A 23,763-nucleotide genomic window follows, 5' to 3' on the forward strand; every position below is an offset into this window, starting at 1 on the left:
AAACGGAGCGTGGAGACAGGAGATAAACAGCTTGCAATTTTTTCCCGGGCATTCATTCATTCAGATGGAGTATTTATGATGAACACAGAATTATTACCTCTTGCCGTTTCCACTGAAAATGGCTGCAGACAAGTTGTCGTCCCCGTAAGGTTTGCACAGGGAAGCGTAGCTGGTCACAGAGTTCCCCGAGTCGGAGACATTGTCCCTGTCGGTGAGCGAGGCCAGACGTTTACAGTGACCCCTCTGGTTGTCGGTGACGCTCGCCCGAGAAGAAACGCCGGTTTTGCTGGACGGCGGCGAAGACGTGTCATTCCCGGAATCGTAATCGTGTTGCGGACCGTCGGCCTGGCTGGGTAAATGCTGAGACACTTTCCCGTGCAAGAGCTCGCTTCCAGGTTTTGACGATAAGATCTGCAAACAGACAGATAGGCTGCAGCTTAAAACAAAGCGTGTTGATATATGGAACCCTGATATCTCTGCTTTTATGTACTGTGTAAACTCTAGTATGAAAGGCACATTTTCCCCCTTTGAAAACAGAAGAGTTTTTTTTCTTTTCTCGGGACAGAAAACTTTTGAAAGATAAAGACATCATGCAAATTTGAAGCATGCGATTAACCTCAAAAGGAAAGTCTGAACTCAACTAAATTCAAAGAAATAAACAAGAAACTAATTTAATATATAAAATAAGTCTAAACTGAAAGAATAATATGAAAGGAACAACAGGAGAGCAGAGAAGAAAGAGAAACTATGCGTGGAAAGTTCTACAGACTCTAACTCCAGTGAAGAGAAAAAGAGTAAACAATAGCCCCCTTTTGAAAAAGCCTCATTTTAAAGAACATTGGACAAACATCACAACATGGGTATTATGTAGAAATGAAAAAGGATTGCAGACAAAGAGAGATCCCATCAGTCTAGAACTAAGAAAGCCCTCAGAGTAGGACAGATGAATGTGCTCTTTTCTTTTTTCCTGTAAGAAGTCATAAATAATTAGCCTGCACCGACCTACAAGTTAAATATCCCTAAATCTGCGGATAGCATCGACTTACCAATCAAGATTTCCTCCTTAAGTAGGTAAGGTGTAAGAAAAAGGGAAGAGCGGGCAACATAAGTGCATCATTAGAGTTCGAAAATTGCAAGAAAAAGACAAATACCCCTCTCTTCAAAAACCCAGAGCCAGTTAGACTTATTACCGGCATGTTCCTTTTTCTTTTCCTTAAATGGTGAATTTGTGTTGTTAATAAGACGTTTTTTAGAGCGAAAAGTCCCAGAAAACGTACAAAGTGTGCCGGTGTGGGAGTAAAACTACTGCACACAGATAAAATATGTTTTTGTTTGAATTATTATTTTTTTACTGCAGAAATGGAAAAAGATACTGACTCCCCAAAGGATCAGAGTGGACTAATCTCATTCAATTATGATCTCTCTCTCTCTCTTTACTCAAGAGGTTTATCCAGTCTGTCCTCCTGAAGCTTTCCCCATTATCTACTCCAAAAGTCCAAACAAAACAGAGCAACCCTGAGGGAAATTTAAACAAATCTAGGTTCTTCTACCGTCCCTCTGTCTTTACTTGCATCAATGCACATACACCCAAATGAAAAAATATTTCACTTATGGAAAAACATTTTTGAACAGAGACATTCTTCAATGTCACCTGGAGATATTTTTGACAAGGCTTTCCTTCAAATAAACATTTCATCCTTTAGTATTTTTTTTTGTTGCTTTCTCATCTTTTTGTTGCCACAACTTTTCTCATGATTCCACCACAAAAGAAATTGACTAAATCATACCACCAATTAATCAACCACATTCATGTAGATTATTCATATTTGTGAGGGGTTTTTTCTGTCCACTTATACCCACCTTTGCCTTTCTGAATTGCTTTTTTTGGGGGAAAAAGATATTAAACAAAGACCATTCTGTAATACTTTCGAAATTGTGTGCTTTTTCTCACCTGATTTAAACCCATAAATAAATCCAAGGCCCAATGAATAATTCTGATCCCGTAAAGCTGCACCTCAGTAAGCAACTGTGAAGACCTCCCAAAAGACTTTGGGGGGATAGTGAAGGCCAGGCATGATTCAATATATGGATTCATTTATTGAATTTCAATTAAAACCCTGTGGTGTTTAATTAAAAAACATTTGTCTGTGCAATTAGCATAATTTAATGATTGCTGGAGAGAAACTAAATATATTTTATAGTCCAATAAGCAGGAGACAGCGGGTTTAAGGACATGGCTGTTTTTTAAGGCGGCTCTTTAGGAAAGCTCAACCTGAGCAACAAACTGCATCATTTATAATATTCAAAGTCCGTCGGCCAGAAGTTGTTAATCACTGTTTAAAGATGTTTGTTTTGTGCTAGTTTTGCTTTAGCTTGAAGTCATGTCTGGAATTTGAGCAGCTTACGTGCAAGTATTTAGAAGTCACAGGAGAAACACAATAGTGAACCACAAAGCTTTCACTATGAAAGTTAATAAAATGTGTTCTTTGCATTGATACATGTTTTTTCTGTCATATCTGTCTGTATATAACAAGGAATCTCCCTATTATCGTGCTGATATTGCACGAGCATGATGCCATGGTTGGGTGCCAGCACAGGAGGCAGTGTGACGTCTATGTAGCTTAGCAGACATGTACTTAGTATTATCCCTTATTGTTTATGTCTCTCTTAAACAGTCCCTAACCTTTAAGCTCTATGTCCTACTTCAGTAACAGACAAGCACTTCCTGCCCGCTGTTCAACAAACAAATGCAGATTGGTAACATTGTTTTTATAATTTCTTTTCATTGCAGAAAATAAGCTAAAAAATGCTTCACGTTCTATGCAGCGTAAAAGGTTTTGTGTCAGTGTACGACATAGGTAAAAATGGGATATTCTGAAAGTTCTCAAACTAAACTATAGGCTTTGTTGCTTCCTCTAGGAGCCAAATACAAATCGAATTTACTTAGGAAAAAAAAGTAAAACTTTTGTTAATTCATTAAAAACATAGGAAACGGATATTCATTATCCTAACAAAACAAACAGAACAAAATGTTTATTGCGTCTCAATAACACCTTTAAAGATGAAGGAAAAAGAAATGTGCAGAGGGAATTGGCTCTTGAAAATAAAATATTTGTTGTTGGTGTTAATTTCCATTTGAATTTGACACGTTATTTTCTCTACAGGGGGGAAACAAGCTTTTGAGAATGTGTTATTTTTCCAGTGGAATGAATCATTTGATGGTGAGTCTCCTCTACCGAGCGCTTGATGCCGTTAATTGAAAAAAACAGAATAAACTAGAACAGACAAAATTACTGCAAAAAATATGGAATTCATAAAGTTAGCTCAGAGTAAGGCCATGTTGTTGTTTTTCTTCGATTTGGTAATTATTCTTCACCGAGAGGAAACTTAATAGGTTTGGATAGATAATTTGACTGAAAAACGTGAATGGAAAATAGATTTTTTTTTTAAATGAAAAACACCAGGACGTCGCCCAATCTCAATATTGAGAAAGAAAGGAAATGTATCGCCTCGCTGCAGGCATTTTATATTGAGCGACAAAGGGGCTGTTATTATTACATGGCCATAACTGAGAGATCAAACTGAACCAGTGGCAGTGTGTACTTACGGTGGCGGTCGAGAGGAAGGAGCGATATTTTGGAGCCGTTTTACAGACTGATTTGGTTGCAGGTCTCCACTCCGTGTGGCCCAGCACTCCGTTGGTTTCCTCGACAACGACCTCAAGGTCTCCTAATGTCTGATGCACCTCAGACTTCTGCAGATGGTGTCTGTGGGAGAAAGCCGGGCTTAGTTTTCAATGACACAGCATCATGACATTATTACTTACAACAGATTCCGAACTTTAGAGAATGTGACAAAAGGGTGAAGTTAAGCGTATGTGACGCAGGTGGAATATCTGAACTTCAACATTTAAATTTTTTTTTCACTGTTTTATTTTGGCCATCTTCAAAAATTATTGCGATCTGTTATGTTATACCATAGAAAAACATAAGAGTGTTACTCTTCCTGGGAAGATTAGCTGATAAAGGATTGACTTCTAGCTGTATTAAAATGCAGTTTAAAGCTTCATTTTCCTATCAACTTTCATTTAACTTGTGAGTAAAGTGGCTACGAGGAACCTTCAAGGTTTTTGTTCATTCTAGCGGCCTCTTTGGACAAAAGTATTTACATGACACCAGCACCCGCCATTCTAAAGATCTTTACTAGCATGTGCCGGTAGCATATGCACTTATTTAGGAAGCGAGTGAAAGAGAGACGGCAGGATGCATCACGAAGAGGCAATGTATTTATATGTGACTATCTCAGATTAATAATGGTAATATGACGATGGTTTATTTTAGATTTGGTACCATTCCTAAACACAGGATGTTCCGGTCTAGGAAATCTTAACCGAGCAAAGGCATTAATAATAACTATCTAAAAACACAGTTGTTTTCACTGATGGCCTTGTATGCTTTCACAGGTCATTTATAATCATCAGAGTAAAAAATGAGTTTCATAAACATTTAAGCATTCTGCGTAAGAGGTTTAACTATGCTTATATCCAAAGGTCACTCATAGTAACCTTCTACTCATAATAAGGAACAGACCGATTTAAAAGCAGTTTCAGTCAGTTTGAAAATGGGAGCCATACATTTCAGTTCAAACTGTGTCAAGGTCCCCTAATTGAGCCATCATTCTGCATTTTAAATGCCACGTTTCTATGGTGATCACTGATTTATTTTTTCAAGGATTATAGTTATAGTTATTCCACTATAGCTACTACGTATTGTCACGCTATCAGCCCCTGTTCGGTGTAGTGCATAAAACCTGTGAAAAACACATTATCATATTATCACACGTCCGGGATTTGTCATTATAATTGAGTGCATCGATCTGTGCAGTGAATTTGGGGCCGTTTCCTGTGATAAGGCAGAGTGTCTGAGATCGGGAAGTCACCTCTGCCTCCTTATCAGTCATCGCTTCACTGCGACCAGGAGCTCGGCAGACACCTCGGGCTGATGAGATAAAGTGGTGTGTGTGTGTGTGTGTGTGTGTGTGTGTGTGTGTGTGTGTGTAGGGGGGTTGGGGGGGCCTTACCTGTCCTCTGCAGAAGACTGGCAGTAGGAGCTCTCCGACTCTGACCTCCGGTAGCGCCGTCTCCTCCGCGCATGAGTCCGAGAACTGAAGCGGGTGACGAGAGGAGACACGGGTTGATAAGGAGCTAAGAGCGCTGTGATTAATCAATACACAGGCACTTTTCTCAGTCATTCCGTTATGTTCTGAACCAAAAACAAATTCCAGCTTCTAAAATGGGAAGATGTGCTAGCTCTATCTGTTCTATGCCATCGTAAATATTATATATAGGCTATATTACATTATAGAGCATTATATTAGCAGTTAATGGTTTTTAGTAGGACTGTGTAGCTTACACATATTGTGTGTGTATCATTTTTGCTTTGAGGTCAATGACATAGTAGTCTGTTTTTGATTTAATTTAGTAGCTTTATAACAATATAGATTAACAGCTGTGAAAAGCAATAACTTTAACATTGACACATTTCTTCAAATGTTATGAACTGCAGTTAAACTCATAGCAACCGGTAGAGACCAGTCTGTGTCAACTCAGAACGACATCAGTAGAAGATAGGTACGCTACCAGCTTACCAAAACATTGGTTAACATGAACACAAAGGTTGATAGAGGTGAAACAGATGAAATGAGATCTAAAAGTATAATCATAACAGGTATGTGTAACAAGATGAAATAAACCAGGATTATCCTTCAACCCAAATAATCTATGACTCTGGATAGTTGATCTATTGCTGCTGATACTATGGATTAAAGACATTTAAATAAAATATTTGCAGCCCTGAAAAATGCTTTATAAAAATGTTTCGATCTCATTTTCTAAGCTGCACTGTTTAAGATCAAAAAGGTCCAATCAGAGCCTGTATAAAGTTCATATGGTTTCTTTCTCAAGATGGGCATTGTCTCCATCTCACTCTCTCTCTCTCTCTCTCTCTCTCTCTCTCTCTCTCTCTCTCTCTCTCTCTCTCTCTTTCTACATATGTGAAAGGCAAACCTGAACACACAATTCTTCAATCAGCTTCTTCCTATGATCGACCGCGGGTCCTGATTTATTTGAGCGGCGTCGGAAAAATAGGGTCAGTGAAGGTGAGAGTACAAAGGAATAGAAAATGCATAAAGAGGAAAAAAATATGCATTGAGCTGGGATGCAGTGGTTTCTCTTGAAGAAAGCGGCGGCCATAACTGAACCGGGCTCTGTGCGTAAAAACAACTGCCCGCTCATCTAAAGTCAAATTATAAAACATTGAGGGATCACAGCATGAAATTGGTTTCTCTTACCCTCCTTCACCCTCTTTTTCCCTTCTTTCTTTGTGGCTCTGGCTTTCAATCTATTTTCTTCTTCTTCTTTTTTTTTCACGCTTTTGCTCAGAAAAATAAAAGTTGCGTGTTTCTGTAGTCACCCGTCGTGCCCTTACATGAGAGCATCTTCCTCGGCTATGGGTTGATGGGTTTACCATGGTGTGTGTGTGTGTGTGTGTGTGTGTGTGTGTGTGTGTGTGTGTAGGATTTGGAGAGGACACGATTCTGATGCAACAATCACACACTGACCTTTTCTTGTGCTTGCGCTCATCCTTCCTCTTGTGCTTTAAACTTGAGGAGCTGATGGGATGAAAGAGAATAAAAGGATGAGCGAGGAGAATTAAGACTTTACAAAGCCTGAACCGACAGCCTGCTTTCTCCTACTGATGCATAGAGGGTGTTCAAGGCTAAACACTGCAGGTCAATAGAGTAACACAAAAAAAAATGCAGATAATGGCCTGATGGTTGTATAAGAGAAATATAAGATAGAAAATTGTTTAGTTATATACACACCTAAATGGATGTTGTGCACCTTTTATTGATACTGTAGTATGAAAGAGGACATGTCATGGAAGCGAAATAGCCAGATATTTCAAAATTTACCAGTGTCTTGCCTTTGGAAATCTTATGGAAAGCAGATACTAAATCTTTCACCACATTTATGACAGAAATGTATCCCGGTGTGTTTGACTGTTAAATGTTAACCTTTAGAAATATCAGACACACACAGCCGCGGGACGTGCTGAAATGATGCTCAAACAATTTATAAGTATCTCATACATACCTGTGCTTTGACTTTTTAGAGGTGTACCTGGAATAATGAAAAAAAAAGAAGGGATGATTTCGGTCACCTCAAAATGAAATGTCATGTCATGGCATTTTGACGATATTGTTGTAGTAAGCGAGACCTACCTGTGCCGCTTGCTTTTCTTGGAGCTCTTCTTCTTCTTCTTTTTCTTCTTTCTCGGCGGTGACAGGCTGTATGAGGGAGACCTGAAGCGGGAGAACAAATACACATGAACTCCATGAGAGCACCAAGCAATCTCCCCGTACGCGGTCTCAAGTTGATTTATTCCAGGGACAAAAGCTGTCCAACAATACAACGCAGTGCTGCTGAGGCAATTCAGTGTTTGGGGGGGAACTGACCTTTTCCTTTTCCTCTTTCTTTCGGACTTTCTCTTCTTCTTCTTCCCTTTGGGCCGAGGGGACAGTTCCTGGTCAAAGGAAGGGCTGCAGGGACAGAGACAGAGACAGAGCACAGTGGTGGGTTAGGGGAGTGTGAAATCTCAGTCGGTTGTGAGTGAGTTTCTGAATCACAATATGTGGACTTTTGACATTTGATCTATATATAGAAATGCACCGAATCCACTATTCTTTAGTTCCAATCTGTTTCTGATACTATCTGGGTTTTGGATATCGGACAATAACGGTCCGAACTGATAAATATTGTAAAGGAAAATGTGTTAGAGGTGATATTATGTGTAAGGTTATACAGGCTTGAGCAACACAGCCTTGAACAGTTTTAATACAGAAGTATATCAGAACTCCAACATTCATGATTTGGGTGAATTTCCCCTTTAACATGAACTATGAATAACTCAAATGTTCACAGTTTCCAAGTACTAACCGATGAGTCGCCAGTTTTCTTCACCTATTTTTATTTGTGTGAACAATCTCACAGGAGGTGTTTTCAGGCAAAGTGTGAGACTCCATCTATAAATAAAATATCATTTTAATCCCTTGCTGACAAATAATAACCCCAACAGAATGGGCGAGGGTAAAAAATAAATCCTCATGACTCATCATTGGCATCGGGTAACTGCACATTTCTGCGTCCGGATTGATCGCGGTGACACACATACGCAAGATTATCTGTGAGCCCAAATGTTGCCGTATGAGAAGATCCCATCACAACAGGATGATGAAATCTGATCCGGACTGGTACAAAGAACAGATTGTGTGCCAGTGACTTTTAATAGAAGTCAAAAGCAATGAAAACACAGTATCTGTGATACTGCCAGTCACTTCAACCTCCCTATTGGCAACTTATCCTGTAATTATTTATTTCTTAACTCTATGCATGTGTATGTGTGATTTGATTGTAATGGCAGAACAAATTATAGATCTTGAATGTGTTATTTTCTACATTGAGACTAAACCTTGTTGTTAAACACATGCAATGCCACATGTTCCTTAAATAACTATGTGTAATGGCACATACAAACTATTTGTTCTCAATGCTCACCTATGACCCACTATAATGTGTGGTGGTGTGTTTATCTAGATGCTTTTACACACACACACACACACACACACACACACACACACACACACACACACACACACACACACACACACACACACACACACACACACACACACACACACACACACACACACACACACACACACACACACACACACACACACACTGTCCAGAGATCCACTTCATTTGCTCTCTCTCTCTCTCAAAAAAAAAGTCTGACGTGGGTCAGGAGATGAAGGCCTTTTGAAGCATCGGCCTTTTCAAGTGCAGACTGACTGAAATCCGTGTGAAGCAAAGAGCAAGGAGTGAGTGAGTGAGTGAGTGAGTGAGTGAGTGAGTGAGTGAGTGAGTGAGTGAGTGAGTGAGTGAGTGAGTGAGTGAGTGAGTGAGTGAGTGAGTGAGTGAGTGAGTGAGTGAGTGAGTGTATAGGTGCTACAGTGTAAAGGAGAGATGAGCAAGAAGATGCAACTCACTCTGGCAGCCTCACCTTGGCTTTGATTACGAGGATGTGGAAATAAGCCGTATTGGGAAAAACCTCGAAAGGGCGTCTGGCGCGGGTTAAATCAGAATGAATGTGAATTTCATGTGGGCGTGATGGAGTGTTTACATCATTAATGGGGGGATGAAGGGTAGTAAATAAGGCAGAGGAGGGGAGCTGGCACTATACACTTACTGCATCAACATCACATTTACTCACACACAGACAGAAAAATCTATGGGTATATATTCAAATTATGGAGTAAAAAAAACTACTCTAAACGTTTACTATTTAATTCTTATTCTTCCCTCCATCGTGCCGTCAAGCTAAACCTCTGAGGCTATTTTACTTGATCCTCCATCGAGGCGATCGAGGCAGAAACAGACTAAGCTTTGAATCTCCCCAACCCATTTCCATCCAGTACCAAACATATTAAAGCTTTACGCATCCCTTTGGGAAGCACAGCAAATAACTTCATCATTTTTCCAGGCAGCTTTTCTTTTGATGAGTTGAACTTGACTTCAATGCCTCTAATGGAATAAATGTCATGGATTTATCCTTTTATATCATTGTAAATGTAATGTCTTTATGTGTTTAGGTTCATTGTACAGACAAATACAGATAAACGGAATTTCATAAATAACATTATCAATATCAAGATAGTAGATAGTTTCACATTGCAGAATGAGCACATAATCCATGATTAACGGACGATAAATTGTTGCCATTGATGCTAATATGAAAGGAAATGAACCTTAATGTTACACAAAGAGCAGGCGATTCTATATAACAGGTGAGCGTGATCTGAACTGATCCAGAGACAGTGACAAACTGCGCTCCTTCTGGCTGTATTTGACCAAAGGGCTCTGGAGACTGTGTGTGTGTGTGTGTGTGTGTCTGTGTCATTGGATGCAGAAGACTGTCTTGCTCTAATGAATGGCCCTGCTTGGTGGAGTCGGCAGTTTGGGAGCATTAGGAACTGGAATGCATTAAGGCTGATTAGACAGACCAGGCCCAAGTACCCTCTCCTGGTAATGAGAACACTTTGTCACTCATTAACACCACCGCCGCCATTCTGGGCCTTATAAAAAAAAACACAGAGCACAAGGAAAATAATTAGCATTTTTTTTTTATTTCCAGCCCTTGCCGGCAGAAACAGTGTCTTTTGATGAGGTTAAGGGAATGCAAAAGGGAAAATGAGAGATCAGTCAATTGCCAGCTACACTGGGACTAGTGATCGTGTGAAACAAAAGATGTATGAAGTAAGGGATTTGGGGACTGATTAGAATGTGCTCGTTGCAGCCTATTTTCCTGAAGAGTATGATGCTTTTTGTGACTGCTACACATGGCATGAATATTATAAGATATGAATGTAACTACAGTCTAGATATTATATAAAAATGACATCACTCGCTCGGCGTCTGGCTCTAGTCAGTATTGTGGTTTCAAGTGGCTCTTTTTCCTAGTGAATCAGATTTGGTTACAAAAACGGTAGCTTATAATGCTTCTAAAGGAATACCAGTGTCAGAGGTATGTGTTTTCATGCTATAATTAACACCGGTTGCTGTCCTAAACTGTGCTTCCGCCGGGGCCAATTAGGAAGATAGCAATCCAAAGAACAAACTGACTATATCAACGCAGGAGACTTTTCTGAGGCAGTGGCTCGCAGTGTCTTTTGTAAATGAGACGAAAAATTAGAAAGTGAATCCGCGTCCATTGGCCACTTTTGACGAAGTGAGAAGGAATAAACAAAATATTTTTCCACCGATTTCCTCAGTTTTCTTTTAACCCATTTGACCAATTAATTATTTGTGTCTGATTTGTGAACCTATGGTGGCGGCGAGGTATCTGTGTATCTGCAGTTAATTCTATGCAACCCCTGATGTGGCACAGTCACTATTTGCATCGCCATGGTGTGACTACAATAATAAGGAAGGCAAGATGAGACAATGGCATGGTCTTGATAGCCTTCCTTAGTAATACAACTGGCGTGAGTGTGTATGGAAGACATCTCTGAAATTCCTCTGTTCTTTAGTTTCAAACCATTTTGTATATCTCACTGTTGTTTGGAATTACTGAACAGAGACGTGTAAATTCAACTCTGGAAATTCAAAAAAAGTTTGAGGATAAAACACACCATATATCTTTCTCACCGTAATTTTCCTAATAGGTGTTTTTTCTTCTATGCAGAAAGCTGAGAAAATATAATGAGAAGTCTGCGTGTTCTCTGTGTTCTCTGCACTCGCTGTTAAACTCCAAAACAAAGAGAGAAGCAGCGCTGGGTAAAGTTCATCCAGAGAGGAAGCCTTCATCTTTATGATTCTCTTCAACGCCTTCCGTCGTGTTTTTCATTTCACTGTCTGCTTCCCTGCTGTGTCGCTGCAAAAGCTTTGAATGTCTCGGATTCATTCAAATGTTTCTTTAAAAAATAAGGAAAGAAAAACAACTAACTCCTTACCATAAGTAGCTTAGTTTAAATTGAAGTTTAAAGGGCATATCGACCCATCTGAATACAGCAACCCCCCCCCCCCCCATATATTTTTCTTTTCTTTAAATTTATTTATCATAAAAAAAATATTATTACATTTTTCCTTTTTTTCTTGCTTTGAGTTTTAATGTTACATAATTTCATTTATTCTTTATAAAGTTTATAAGTGAAAACATGTATTAAGTGCACCTATCTGTAATACCAGACATAACAACTCAGTATGAGTATTTCTATTTGTCAAAGGATGTTTCTATACAGTATGTTTGTTCCAACAATAATTTTTTCACCTCTATTTCCAACTTTCAAAACCCCAATGAAAAGAGTTGTGTCAAGGAGACTTTTGTTTGACGGTGCTGTTGAAAAGAATAGGATCTTAATGACCGTGTAGAATTCCTCACAACTGTGTTTGTATTTCTCCACTGGGTCCAACCTGATAACACTGTTTACACCCGCCGCACCAGAATATAGAGATTAGCTCTGTTTCCTCACAGAGGAGTTTTGGTGTATTGTTAAAAAGGTTTTTTATCACAAGCACTTACATCTACAAAAACAAATGAAAACTAAAACCATTCATCATCTGAAAAGGTCAACAAACCCTCGGATGAAAGAAAAAAAAAAGTTGAGATATCAGTGTGTTTTGAAGTTTCTTTGCATTCGTTCTTTGGGACCAGAAAATGTTCTTGATGGTTTTCAAGTGCTTGGCATTGTGCTTCGTTTACCCTGAGCAGTGCAGCTACTTAACAATCGTAGGAATGGGACAGAAGTATAGCCCGCCGATTAATTTAATGAAAAACAACAAACAAAGAACTGTGCGACGATATTTTCCTCTAAACACAAGACTCTTCACTATTGCAAAGGTGACTTAACACGGTGGTTTATCTCTTTCACGCATATTATGTTTCTGACATCCATTAAACGGACTGCAGTGTGTAGCTCCACCCTTTTGGGACCCTTTAGGATGGCTTGGTACCCCCAACGAAAAGGGTGACAAAAATAGGCCCAGCTCTGCCTACTCATTTTGGTACCCTTTCCAACTTTTGAAAGTGGAAACGCAAATAAATGCATGCCAAAACCGCACCGCACCGCTCAGTGGAAACTAGTCTTTAGTGACAGCATTGAGACTGCATGGCTCACCTCCTGGCCCTGCGATGGCTGTGGTGGTGGTGTTTACGTCGTTTCCCTCTGATGCAGTCAGTTCTGTCCGCGGTGTCCACCCTGGTGTCCGACACTTTGCCCTCATCGGACTTGAGCGGCAGACAGGCTGTCGTCTCCGAGCTGTGAGGGAAGAAAGAAACAGAGAAAGAAATAGTTTAGTTTACTTGTGAGAACTTTTTAAGAGTGATTTCTCGAGTTGTCCACAAAGTTAGCGCTTCCATCATACAACAGAGAGGAGGATGTAGCATGCTTGGTTAGCCTCATTCCCTCTGCTCTACTGGATATGTGTTTTGATTCCCCTCCATTTCTCCCTTGCCTGCCAGTGCCATCCTCCAGCAACATTGGAGGTCATCCATTTACCATTCAAATTGACGTTTCAATTGAAATTCAGTTATTTACATGCTTCAGTTGCTCTGACATTTTGGGGAATGCGTTGTTTTCTATCTCAGCCACGGATGATGGATGTTCATAAGAATAGTCGAAGATGTCCTTGAATAGTTTTATCTCTAATAAACCAGAGCTTATATATTCATATACATAGTAAATACATGTGAATTAACACAGGGATAAAAGCAAAACCAAGAAAAGTAGAAGTCACCTACTCAGCCTAGTGTTTAAACGCATTATCCGGCAGGTTTTAAAATGGAGGCCGATTATGTCTGCTGTGAATCAGGTGTTTACTAATTCAACCGCTTCCACCTTAACCACCCCAAAGATCTCAGTCAAACGCAGCTGCAGAACAAATGACTAAATAAACTGAACGATGAGATGTGAGCACACACAGTTCTAGCCCGGCTTATTAATGCTCTGTTTTAGTCATGGGAGATTTGAGCGTAATCACATATTCTCCTCTCTCTCCTTCTCCGAGTGCCTCCCGTCTGATTGTAAAGAGAAGATAATCAGAGCCAGAGATTAGGCCGTCAACGTCGGAGGCCTCTTTCCCCCAAGTGACAGGCAGGCATGAGCCGCCGCTTTACATATTCCTCCCCTTCATTTGAGGTGAGGCCTTCCCCCCCCCAGCAAGAGAACTAATCATTTAAAGCGGTAGAACGGGTGCTCCGACATGGCCGCGGGTTCTTAAAGGTGATATGGAGATAAAGACAGCCACCCGGAAGGTTGATTAGCCTGATCAAGGAGGCTTTAAAGGAATTAATGCGTGCATGACTAACTCATTTGAAACAATAACCATCTTAAAAGAAAATCTTTTTTTGGGTCTGATACCGCTGGTAGACTATATGGTAATTTTGACATGAATCTGCACCAACACTAAGCTCTGATTCTTGCAATTTGACAACAGAATGGATGATCATGAATGTATCTGATGTTACATTGTAAATCCAAATTCACACAAGGTTTGATCAAATCCCATTCAATGCACACTATACAGTAGCCCTTTGTGGTACATATACCATAGGTCTTTTTTTGCTGCTGAACACATTTAGTGTGACAAGATATCGATGTTCCAGCCAATGGTGGTAATACATCCTGAGAAGATTTGAACAACATAAGCAATTTACTTGACACAGGAGAACAAAAGGTTGGAACATTTTGCGCTGTTGCTCAGTGTCCTATAGTAGTAGGGCTGAGTGGAAAGTGGCCCAAAAGCTTCTTATTTTTCTGCCCCCCTTCCCTCTCTATTCTTCTTTGTTATTTTCTGTCACTCTAAGGGCTGCGGTTGATGAGTTCTAAATGAAATCGATTGGGCCATCAGGGATGCACATTGCCTCGATCCGGCCCTGCAATTTATGGCCCAAAATTTCCAAGCTATAAGCACCTAGATTTATGACAGGCTGTTTGTATCTGTCAAACAACTCTCTTCTTCTAACACACTCTCTCACACACACTCTCTCACACACACTTTCACACACACACACACACACACACACACACACACACACACACACACACACACACACACACACACACACACACACACACATACACACACACACACACACACACACACACACACAGTCCCTCAAGCATGGACAATCCCTTTGTAGTCATAATTCATAACCAGGCAGCGGTTGAAGGTGTTTAAAGGGACAATCCAAAGCACCAAACCGGCAAAATTAATGCAAATACTGAGAAGATTAATAGAGAGTAAATTCACGATGAAAAATGACGGGGACACTAATCCTCCAAAGTCCTGACTGGATCATTTTTCCAAAGCCATACCGTCCTATAGTCACAGCCTGGGATCAGCTACGTTACAATCCTTGCTGAAATACGGCATGATGGAATAGCTGCTCAATTAAACTATTGCTCAGGTAGTTGCTGCATCTTGACTTTTTCACCTCTTTCTCTCTTCACGCGTGTCGTATGAGCTATTCGGAAAGAGGAGCGACCACACTGTGACACTGTGTCACAACATGAGCATCTCACTCTGCAGTTCACTTTCACATAGCTAAGAAATGCTAACAGATGGCAAACAAACACATATTGAAAACATAGTAGGAAGTGTGAGGATTTGATTTTAACAGGAGACATAGTGTGTGTGTGCCAATGGTGTCTCTTGCTAAATATAATTAGAATATATGCTATGTATTTTCCAAGTTCATGTTGGTAATTGCTGCCTGGATTCATTCAACTACCGGTAGTTGTTTTTCTAAATTGGAAAGTGACTTATATATTGCACAATAATGGGGAGGAGGTCAGGGTTGTTGGACTTTGAATCCAGAGATGGGGTCCGTGTTTTAGTTTTAGGTTTCTAAAAAAATAAGTTATTTAAAAGGTGAAATTCTATATCTTTCATATTCAATCAATGAATAATAACCTCATGGTTATGTCAAAATGCCCCGAACAACAACTATCTGATTCTTCAAGCAAGTATGGTCTGTGTATTTTCTGTGATGTATTCTATTCCACATATCATCGGGCCAAAGCCATTGGAATTTTCCCCCCTGTTCCACCATGTTTAAAAAGAAATGCAGCAAAAGTGCCCTCTTGCCCCCTTGGATGATTCTATGGTTGATGAAACATGGTTAAGTGTCCTCCAGTGCTGAAGATGGGATGCAGGGCCATTAAGGCATGCCCTACATGCCATTGCTTACTAAAGGGTTCAAAATCCCTCCCCTTGGAAAAGTATTTTCTAAAAACTATAGTGCCCAGCTGCTTTAGCTTATTATTAGCCTCAAACAAACCATTATTGGTTTTATATTTTTAAGTAATTTGTTTACAAAAGTTAGAATATACTTTTTATCAATAGATCTTTTTGGTCCAAAAAAAAAAAAAAAGATAAAAGACATGAGAACATCAGACTATGTTTATTTTTTTTCCTTCCAACCATCTGTTTGTCTGTTGAACTTCCAGCTTTTGTGTTGATGTATTCATAAAACATTGCTGCCTGCCAGAGCCACAGGAGGATCATCATGGTTTGTGTACAGTTTCATTGTCCACACACCCCATTTACGATGTTAAATTGAGATAAACTGCTACAATATCTGCCAGGAGCCGCTCTGTATAATCTGCCAGCTGCTTTACACGACCGCAGCTCTCTGTCGGAGGGCTTCACAAACTCACGTCAGCTGACATTGTACAGGTGTGCGCCAGGCATTGCAGGCAGCCAATAAAACTAACCAGCAAAACAGTCTCTACACAGCTGCGGTGTTTGCATTACATTTTTTTTTTGTCAAAATCAAACCAGCGATTAACACAGATTGCATTCTCAGCTGCCTCAATTACATTCTGCAAGACATGTTTTCATCTGCACTCTGCTATTTCAAATGAAGTGTTTACCCAAAGCGTGTGAAGAGAAAAAAATGCCTGACAGTTTGATTCAGCGTGGTCTTAAGGGGCGTTGGAGCGTGTGCAGAGCTGGATGAGGCTAGAGCTATCTATGGGGACACAACAAAACACGCAGCACTCGAATGCAACCTTTTCCCTCTTACTCTTGTGACTACAGATATCCCGTAGTGACAGAGGGAGATCTTACTAGATAAGGAGTTAAGAAGCACTCCAAGGCTATTTGTACATTTTATATCCTGTGATCTCATCCATTACTTAAAGCACAAACAGACAAATGCACTCCCATCTCGGCTGTGTTTCACTATCTTGGCAGTGAATAGGTTTAACCCTTGCAACCTTTATTCTCAGTTCAATTCTTTGTGTTCCATTATTCATGTCTGTACATGATGATCCACATATTCTTAATTCAAATTCATATTATAATGTAACAATACTGTATTAAACTATTGACTTGTGATTACCTTAGGTAATAGTAAGCCAGGTCAAATAGTGCAGACTCTGGGAAGTTACAGTACAAGGAACGGAACGCAACCCTTACACCAAATGTATTATTTTTGCACAAAATAATGAAATTATATAACCTGTATTTTAATGAGATTTAAAGGTACTGCTATATTCATATTTGTGTGGACACAGCTGGGCTTGCTGTGCACAGTTGAACAGTTAAAAGAAGGACATTTTCTTCTTTCAACTGTGCTAAGAATTTGTTTGGTATAAAACTATTTTAATGTCAAGACACTTATCAATAAGATATGTAACTTTATTTTTTATGGACATTTTAAAAAATATTGAAAGATGTTCCAGCCTCCAAAAATCCATATTGGTCGACCAATCCGTCATTTCGGTTGCCATGCCATCCTCACAGGTGCTCTGTCCTGCTGGCTCGCGCTTAATTGCTCAAGTGAATAACAAACTGTGGCAAACGAGTTAGAGGATATACATGGGAGGATCAATACAGCTAACCCTGAGGCAACAACAGGAAAACAGCATCAGGGGATCGATGGACGAAACGTCACTTTGAGAAGTCCTAACAAGAGAGTGGGGAATCTGTATAGCCAAAGAATAATGTTCCATTCAATATCTTCCCTCCGCATTAGTGACGCACATTATTTCAATCTCGATTAAGAAGTCGTGTTGAACATACCGATACAACTTTGGCTACTTAAAGGTTGACATTAACTGCAGAACGGAAAGAAACTTTACATCAGCATAAAGTATATTGGAAAAAAGATTTCCTCAGAGTGTCATTACTCTGTACAGTGGAAGTAGAACGGCTCCGTGGTCTAACAATCCAAATATCTTGATGATTCAAAGTTGCCATATTAGCAATAAAGATGGAGAACGCTTGTTGACAAAATCACATTTTGACAAAATCAGTTATTATCTTCCGTTCTGTGTGTGAGTAAAAAAAAATCTGGTGTTAAAACACAACCTTTACCTCTGTAAACTGGTACGTAAACAAAGGGTATGTAAAGAGGTCCCACCGTAAAAACATACCAGTTTAAAGTACGGAGAGGTAGCAGATTGTGAGGAGATTACTGATTTTGACAAAAAATAAATTGTCAACAAGTGTTCTCCAGAATCACTGACTCCACCTTTAAAGACGACTGTGGCTCAGTTGGTAGAGCGGGTCGGCCGATGATCAAAGGGTTGGAGGTTCGATCCCCGCCCTGCCACCTGTGTCATAGTTGTTGTGTCCTTGGGCAAGACACTTCACCCACCTTGCCTCGTGTGAATGTCGATAGTTAGCCTGCTATCGGTGTATGAATGTGTGTGTGAATGGTAACGTGTAAATGGGAACAGGTCTCCCTTGCAAAAGAGTCTTCGGACTCAATGGGATATACCTGTATAAATAAAGGTTAAAAAACAAAAGAGCTGTTCTCGGTTACAACCTTGTAAACAAAACAATGCTTTAATCGCTCATAATGTAGGATGAGGAAGGACTTGCATGACCCTTATCCTCTGAGGAGAAATTTGTGTCAGAGACAGTGGAGTCTGCAGAAGCGGGAATCATTTATTTTTTCTCTCTCTCCATTTCCACAGATGATTTAAGAGTGCTCGAGCCCCTCGTGAGGTTCAGGGAGGCTAATAAACTTTTCATTATCCCTGTCAGAGCCACCAGGAACAATTGATTATAGTTATTACAGGAGTGATGCTAGTTGAGATAATTAGTGGGGAAAGAGATGATCTACTGCCACAATTAAAACCCAAACAGGGTGGTCCCAAGGCACTTTGCCTTGATTTACACTGACTGAGAGTGTTTATCCAAGTTTCAGACAGTCACGGACAACTTCATCATCAACTAAAGGACACAAGCGAGAAATTAAACCCATTGAAAGTGAACCTTACAAGGCTTTGTTTTATGAGGCTCCAAACCTGCTCAAACTTTTCAATGCAAAGTGGATGGAGTTGTAAATTAGCAGCTGGAGATTGGCTGGTATTACATCTACGCTGCCCATCATCTCAACCGATGTGCCCTTGAGCAAGGCACTTAACCCCAAAACTGCTCCTGGGACGCTGCACTGTGACTGGCTAATCCTGGGCTATCACCCCTTCTGGAAGGGATACACAGAAAGACAAATTTAAATGGCCTTGTGTACATTGACAATAGAGTAACGGGGAAAAAAATACTTTTGCAAGAATGATACATGTTAAATGTGAAATGTCGTAGACACACAAATACATGCACGCAATCAAGCAGGTCACGATAAAAAAAGGCACATAAGCAAAATATCAAATGATGTGTTCACTAAAGCTGCCATCAAAACCTATGAGCAAAAATGTCATTAATGTCTGTAAAAGTTGTGATTCCTGAAATGACACTCAGAAATTTAGTAGGTAATTTAATTCAAATGAGCTTCTGGATGAGCCTCATAAGTGTAATGCAAGATATCTTACTACGACAAAAATTAATCTTGTTTGCATTGCTGCTCTTGTGAAAACGTTATGGGGGTTGTCATGTCCCCTGGAACAAGTCTGTTCATGTAAACGTGATGTGTGTTTTTTCTTATGGCTTAGAAAATCACTTCATGAATTCCCTTCCCAACAGAGGTGCTACCTAACGTGTGCAGATGGGTAATAGATTTTTGGTGACGCTACTCGTGCAAAAATAATAAATAGCAAGAATAGATGTAAATCCTTTTGGGCGGCTGAGATGAGCCCCCAAATTGGCCGCCTCCCTCTTCCATACTTGATGGAAGAGGGAGAATGATAGAAGTGAACATCAAAGATTTAATAGCCTTACAGCCCCAGTTAGGAGGTATCAGTGGCTCCAGGCAATTTCCCGTCTTTGCCAGTTTGCTCCAAATCTAACATCCAACGCCAGCATTAGGCCTTGACAGTACATTAGGCAGTAATAATGTAACAAGGGGAGGACCTTCTCTGCTTTCTAGTTTAATTTCAAGGTTTATGATTTATCTTTGAATTAGTTCAAACTGGAGAGCTTCACAATGGTGGATACAATGAATATTTCTATTTTAGGCTACTTTATATTCCTGCTTCACTTAATTTCAGAAGAACATATTGCACTTTTTACTGCCCTACCTTTTTACAGGAACCATTGGACTACATATCAAACTATATAAGGTAAGATAAAATGTGCTTCTTTTAAACCAGCTGCAACAATAAAATGCTTCTAACACCCTGATTCATCACCATGAACATACATATCTATGTCATATCCATTTAACTTTGATTCTTCAAGTCATTTTTGTTTTGGATACTTTTATACTTTTACTAAAGTAAGATTGGACTTGTACCAGAATAGTTTGACATTGTGACATTGAAGGATTTGAACACTTCTTCTACCACTGCCAAGGAATTAAATGTTATTTGTGGTAAACAGCCACATTACTTGAATCTATCGCCTACGAATGTTTATAATATGAGCCATAACGTGGGTTTTGTGATTGAATTTGGAGAACAACTTGCCCTGATTATTGTCTGAGCTGAAGAATCCCTCGCCTCTCTATCAGACAATCAGCAGTAGCGAGCCCTTTCCCCCCTTCCGGCGGGCTGAGTACGCTGTGTGAGCCAGAGCCGGAGTGACTTTGAAGACAAGTGAGGTTGGTTTATTCAATTATTGTGTCCTGATGATATAATGGGAGCAACATAATGGCTTGATTAATTTCCTTATCACGGTGAGCACAAAGAGTAATTACAACCAAATCCACCGCTTGGCGAACCACACATCAATCAAATTAAGGCAGTCTCCACTCGGCAGCAATCACTTTTCAAACAGAACAAATGAGTCGATTGGCTCAGTCCTCCGCCTCCGGCCGGGCCAAGTGTTTACCCGGGAACTGTAACTCTGAGCAAAGGTTACTCAGGGTGATTGGAACGCTCCGTACATGTCCAAAATCTTAATCGAAAATGTACATGCATAATTATAGGTTGTCGGGTATGGACCGCTTCAAACCGGCAAAAAATAATTAGTATAAATGTGAATCTGCGATCAAATGCCAGAGCTTAATTACACAGGAAAAACGCCCCCACGACCTCCAATCAGATCCAAGACCATCTACCACAAAATGATGAATTCCTATAATATCAGCTATTATATGAAAGTGAATTGATGGTGTAGTCACATAAGTCTCAGATTGAGTATTTTGCTTTGCTCACTGCCTCTGTTCACTGTTATTATGAGGCAGAATTGTTCAGCAGCCTGAGTGAAGGTCTGGACTGGTTAGGTTCAGGGTGGGGTCGATACTGGAAGACACCTGTGACCTCTAACCTCAGCACTCAGTCCTTACATGGCTGCTAATAGGGCACCTGCAGGACCTGAGGGGTTATTGATTTAATAATCAATTTTTTAACTTAAACTATGTAAGAAATCATTGCTTGATTAATTAGAAGATTAAGCTATGTTCCCAATTTGTTTAGGTCACCATACCAGATATAACCAGCTTTTGAAAGAAATTTGGTAGATCTGCAACTCACCTTTTTTTTTGTTGAATTTCCTACAACCTAACTTCTTAATATTTAGCTTATTTAAAAAAAAATAGTAGAGGCACAGAAGAAACGGATTAAAAACCTTCCTCTTTTCTTGCAACAGATGGAATTATGTTTACCCAGCTGGTAAAAAGAATCTTTGACAATTTTGGAAATACCATCAGAGCAGCAGTACATGTTTTTCAACAACCTTCTGGTTTTGTTGAGAGATCACTGTTTTTTTTTTTTTTTTTAATTCTCTCTGGCAATCCGATAATTAGCTCTGAATGTAATGGTGATATGGTTTACAATCTTGATGTCTGAGTTATGACCTAAATAGATACACAAAATAGCTATGAACCATAAACCCAATATTACTCTTTATCCTGTGCTTTTAAGATACCCACAAGAAAGAAATTGGACATGTAAAATAGCAATCAAATAATCATTAAAAATACTGCCAAAAGTTTAATTAAATTGTTCAGTAGAATGTTCCAGAAGTTACCCGTATAATTTATTTTTGAGGGAAAAACGTACTACATCGACAGTGATAGAACCTCCTGACTGCCAGCTCTAACAGTATTTTATGTTTCTATATATACAGCCAGCCTTCCAGCTTATCAACTTTTATATTCATAAATCCACATTTTGATAATAAAATAAAAATGACAAATGCAGGTATGACAAAGTATTAACTTGGATATATCAGAGCACTCTTTCCCCAACGCTGGTCTCAGAGCTTTGGGACTGAAGTCAGAACATCTTAATAACTGAAATATATTAAAATATCTCTAGACATGTCTCTCTAGAGTTATGTAAATGAAAGCTTGAACATCAACTGGAAGAAGAGCCCCTTTGGAAGATAAATTAATTTCTCTCGCCAGTGAATCGTAGCCTAAAGGCGTCATTTGACATGGGTAGCCCTGGGCTGCTGGATGTTATTGGCAGCTCTTTCTATTTGCTTGGCCTTTGTAGGGCTAAAACCAAATCAAATCCCTGTTCTAGCGCTGTTAGCACTGTGGCTCTATATATTTGAATAACGTCTTCATACAACATGCTGCCTGCTGCACAGAGTGTGTGATTTGAGTTGAAAATGTCATATTGGAGGCTGACATGTCAAATGTGGTCATATGAATGTGTCAGTGCTGTCTGCCTGGTAATATTTTGCCAGAGTGAACAAATGTCAGAGTAAGGGCAGCCCCACTTTGCTGTGAATTGAAGGTTGAAGCCCTGGGCTCTGAAAGAAATGGCACCATTCCTTGAAGCTGCCGCTTTACATTCCAATCCTGTTGCAAGCTGCTTTTTTTAAGATGAAGTCCATTCCAGTTTGGAGCACAGAGCCAAAGCCGATTGAGTTATCAGCAGCGGCTCAGTTCCAATAGCAGAGAAAATGGATTTTTACATGGACATAAAGGCAGCACCGCAAGCACATGGCAACAAGCACGGCAACACTCGCCTGGCTAGTCTTGATTAGCCTGAGAAGCTAATCTGAATGGCAACACTGTGGTGCTGCCATCATCATCACTGTCATCATCATGCTATCACAGCCATTACTCCCTTTGTGGCCTAAATCAACGATGCTATTTCAGAGGCGTTTAGGAGGTTATAACTCTGGCGTCACGTGGTCCTCTCAGCTCAGATTGTTAACATCTAAACTGGTGGTGTTGCTCGCTCTTTCACGCATCATAAACCTTATATGTGCATCAATTACTTAGTTCCAAATCGAGTTAGAAGTGATTAGAGGGGTTCTTTGTGTTAAGGCGTGGGGAGGGAAGCAGGCATAGTTGGGTTTAATTGGCTGCTTGTGAGGCACACACTTCCTCACCGCGCACTTCTTCCTGTGTGAAGGAGATTACTGAAGAGCCTTCTGCAGACGCTAATGTGTGTGGAGTGCAGAAAGCCGTAATCATTGCGCACCCTGTGTTTAATTAGCACAGCTATGACACCACAGACGAGCAACGCACAAGGAGGAAGAAGATGGCGAGGAAAAAGCAAGTGGAAGATTGGCAGAAGTTCCAGCCGAGTTTGACAAAAGAAGCGAGACAAAGAGGTGAGAGCCTTTCAAAAACAAACTGGATGATGAGAAATGGGGCCTTCCAGTCGTATGCCATGAAAGGGGGTCTTATTTTCCCCCCAGTGAAGTCTAATTTGCTCACTCACACTGCAGCTGACAGGTGGGTTCAGGATTGGACATTTCAGGTGCGTCGGAATAAACAGTTTGCGAGCAACTAAACAAACGTTATCAAATTCTGCAGCAAACCTTTTCCCAATTAATGGAGAGAGAACGGACAAAAAAAATAAAACCACCATCTGGCTGAAACTTGATCAGCC

General features: G+C 40.0%; 1 protein-coding gene across 1 annotated transcript in view; it reads right to left on the reverse strand.

Annotated features, from left to right (window-relative positions):
* Nucleotides 1-23,763, reverse strand: part of srrm4 (serine/arginine repetitive matrix 4) — a gene marked incomplete at both ends in the record, with an annotated part of 50,285 nt that overhangs the window by 2,326 nt on the left and 24,196 nt on the right. The window contains 8 exons of the mRNA XM_080035951.1: nucleotides 98-411; nucleotides 3,608-3,767; nucleotides 5,080-5,163; nucleotides 6,619-6,669; nucleotides 7,154-7,180; nucleotides 7,282-7,362; nucleotides 7,516-7,599; nucleotides 12,736-12,876. Of these exons, the coding sequence (XP_079892077.1) occupies nucleotides 98-411; nucleotides 3,608-3,767; nucleotides 5,080-5,163; nucleotides 6,619-6,669; nucleotides 7,154-7,180; nucleotides 7,282-7,362; nucleotides 7,516-7,599; nucleotides 12,736-12,876 (942 nt within the window). The remainder of the gene's footprint in view (nucleotides 1-97; nucleotides 412-3,607; nucleotides 3,768-5,079; nucleotides 5,164-6,618; nucleotides 6,670-7,153; nucleotides 7,181-7,281; nucleotides 7,363-7,515; nucleotides 7,600-12,735; nucleotides 12,877-23,763) is intronic.

This window comes from Ammodytes marinus (assembly GCF_949987685.1).
Source record: "Ammodytes marinus genome assembly, chromosome: 2".
In the NCBI taxonomy this organism is placed as follows: Eukaryota; Metazoa; Chordata; class Actinopteri; order Uranoscopiformes; family Ammodytidae; genus Ammodytes; species Ammodytes marinus.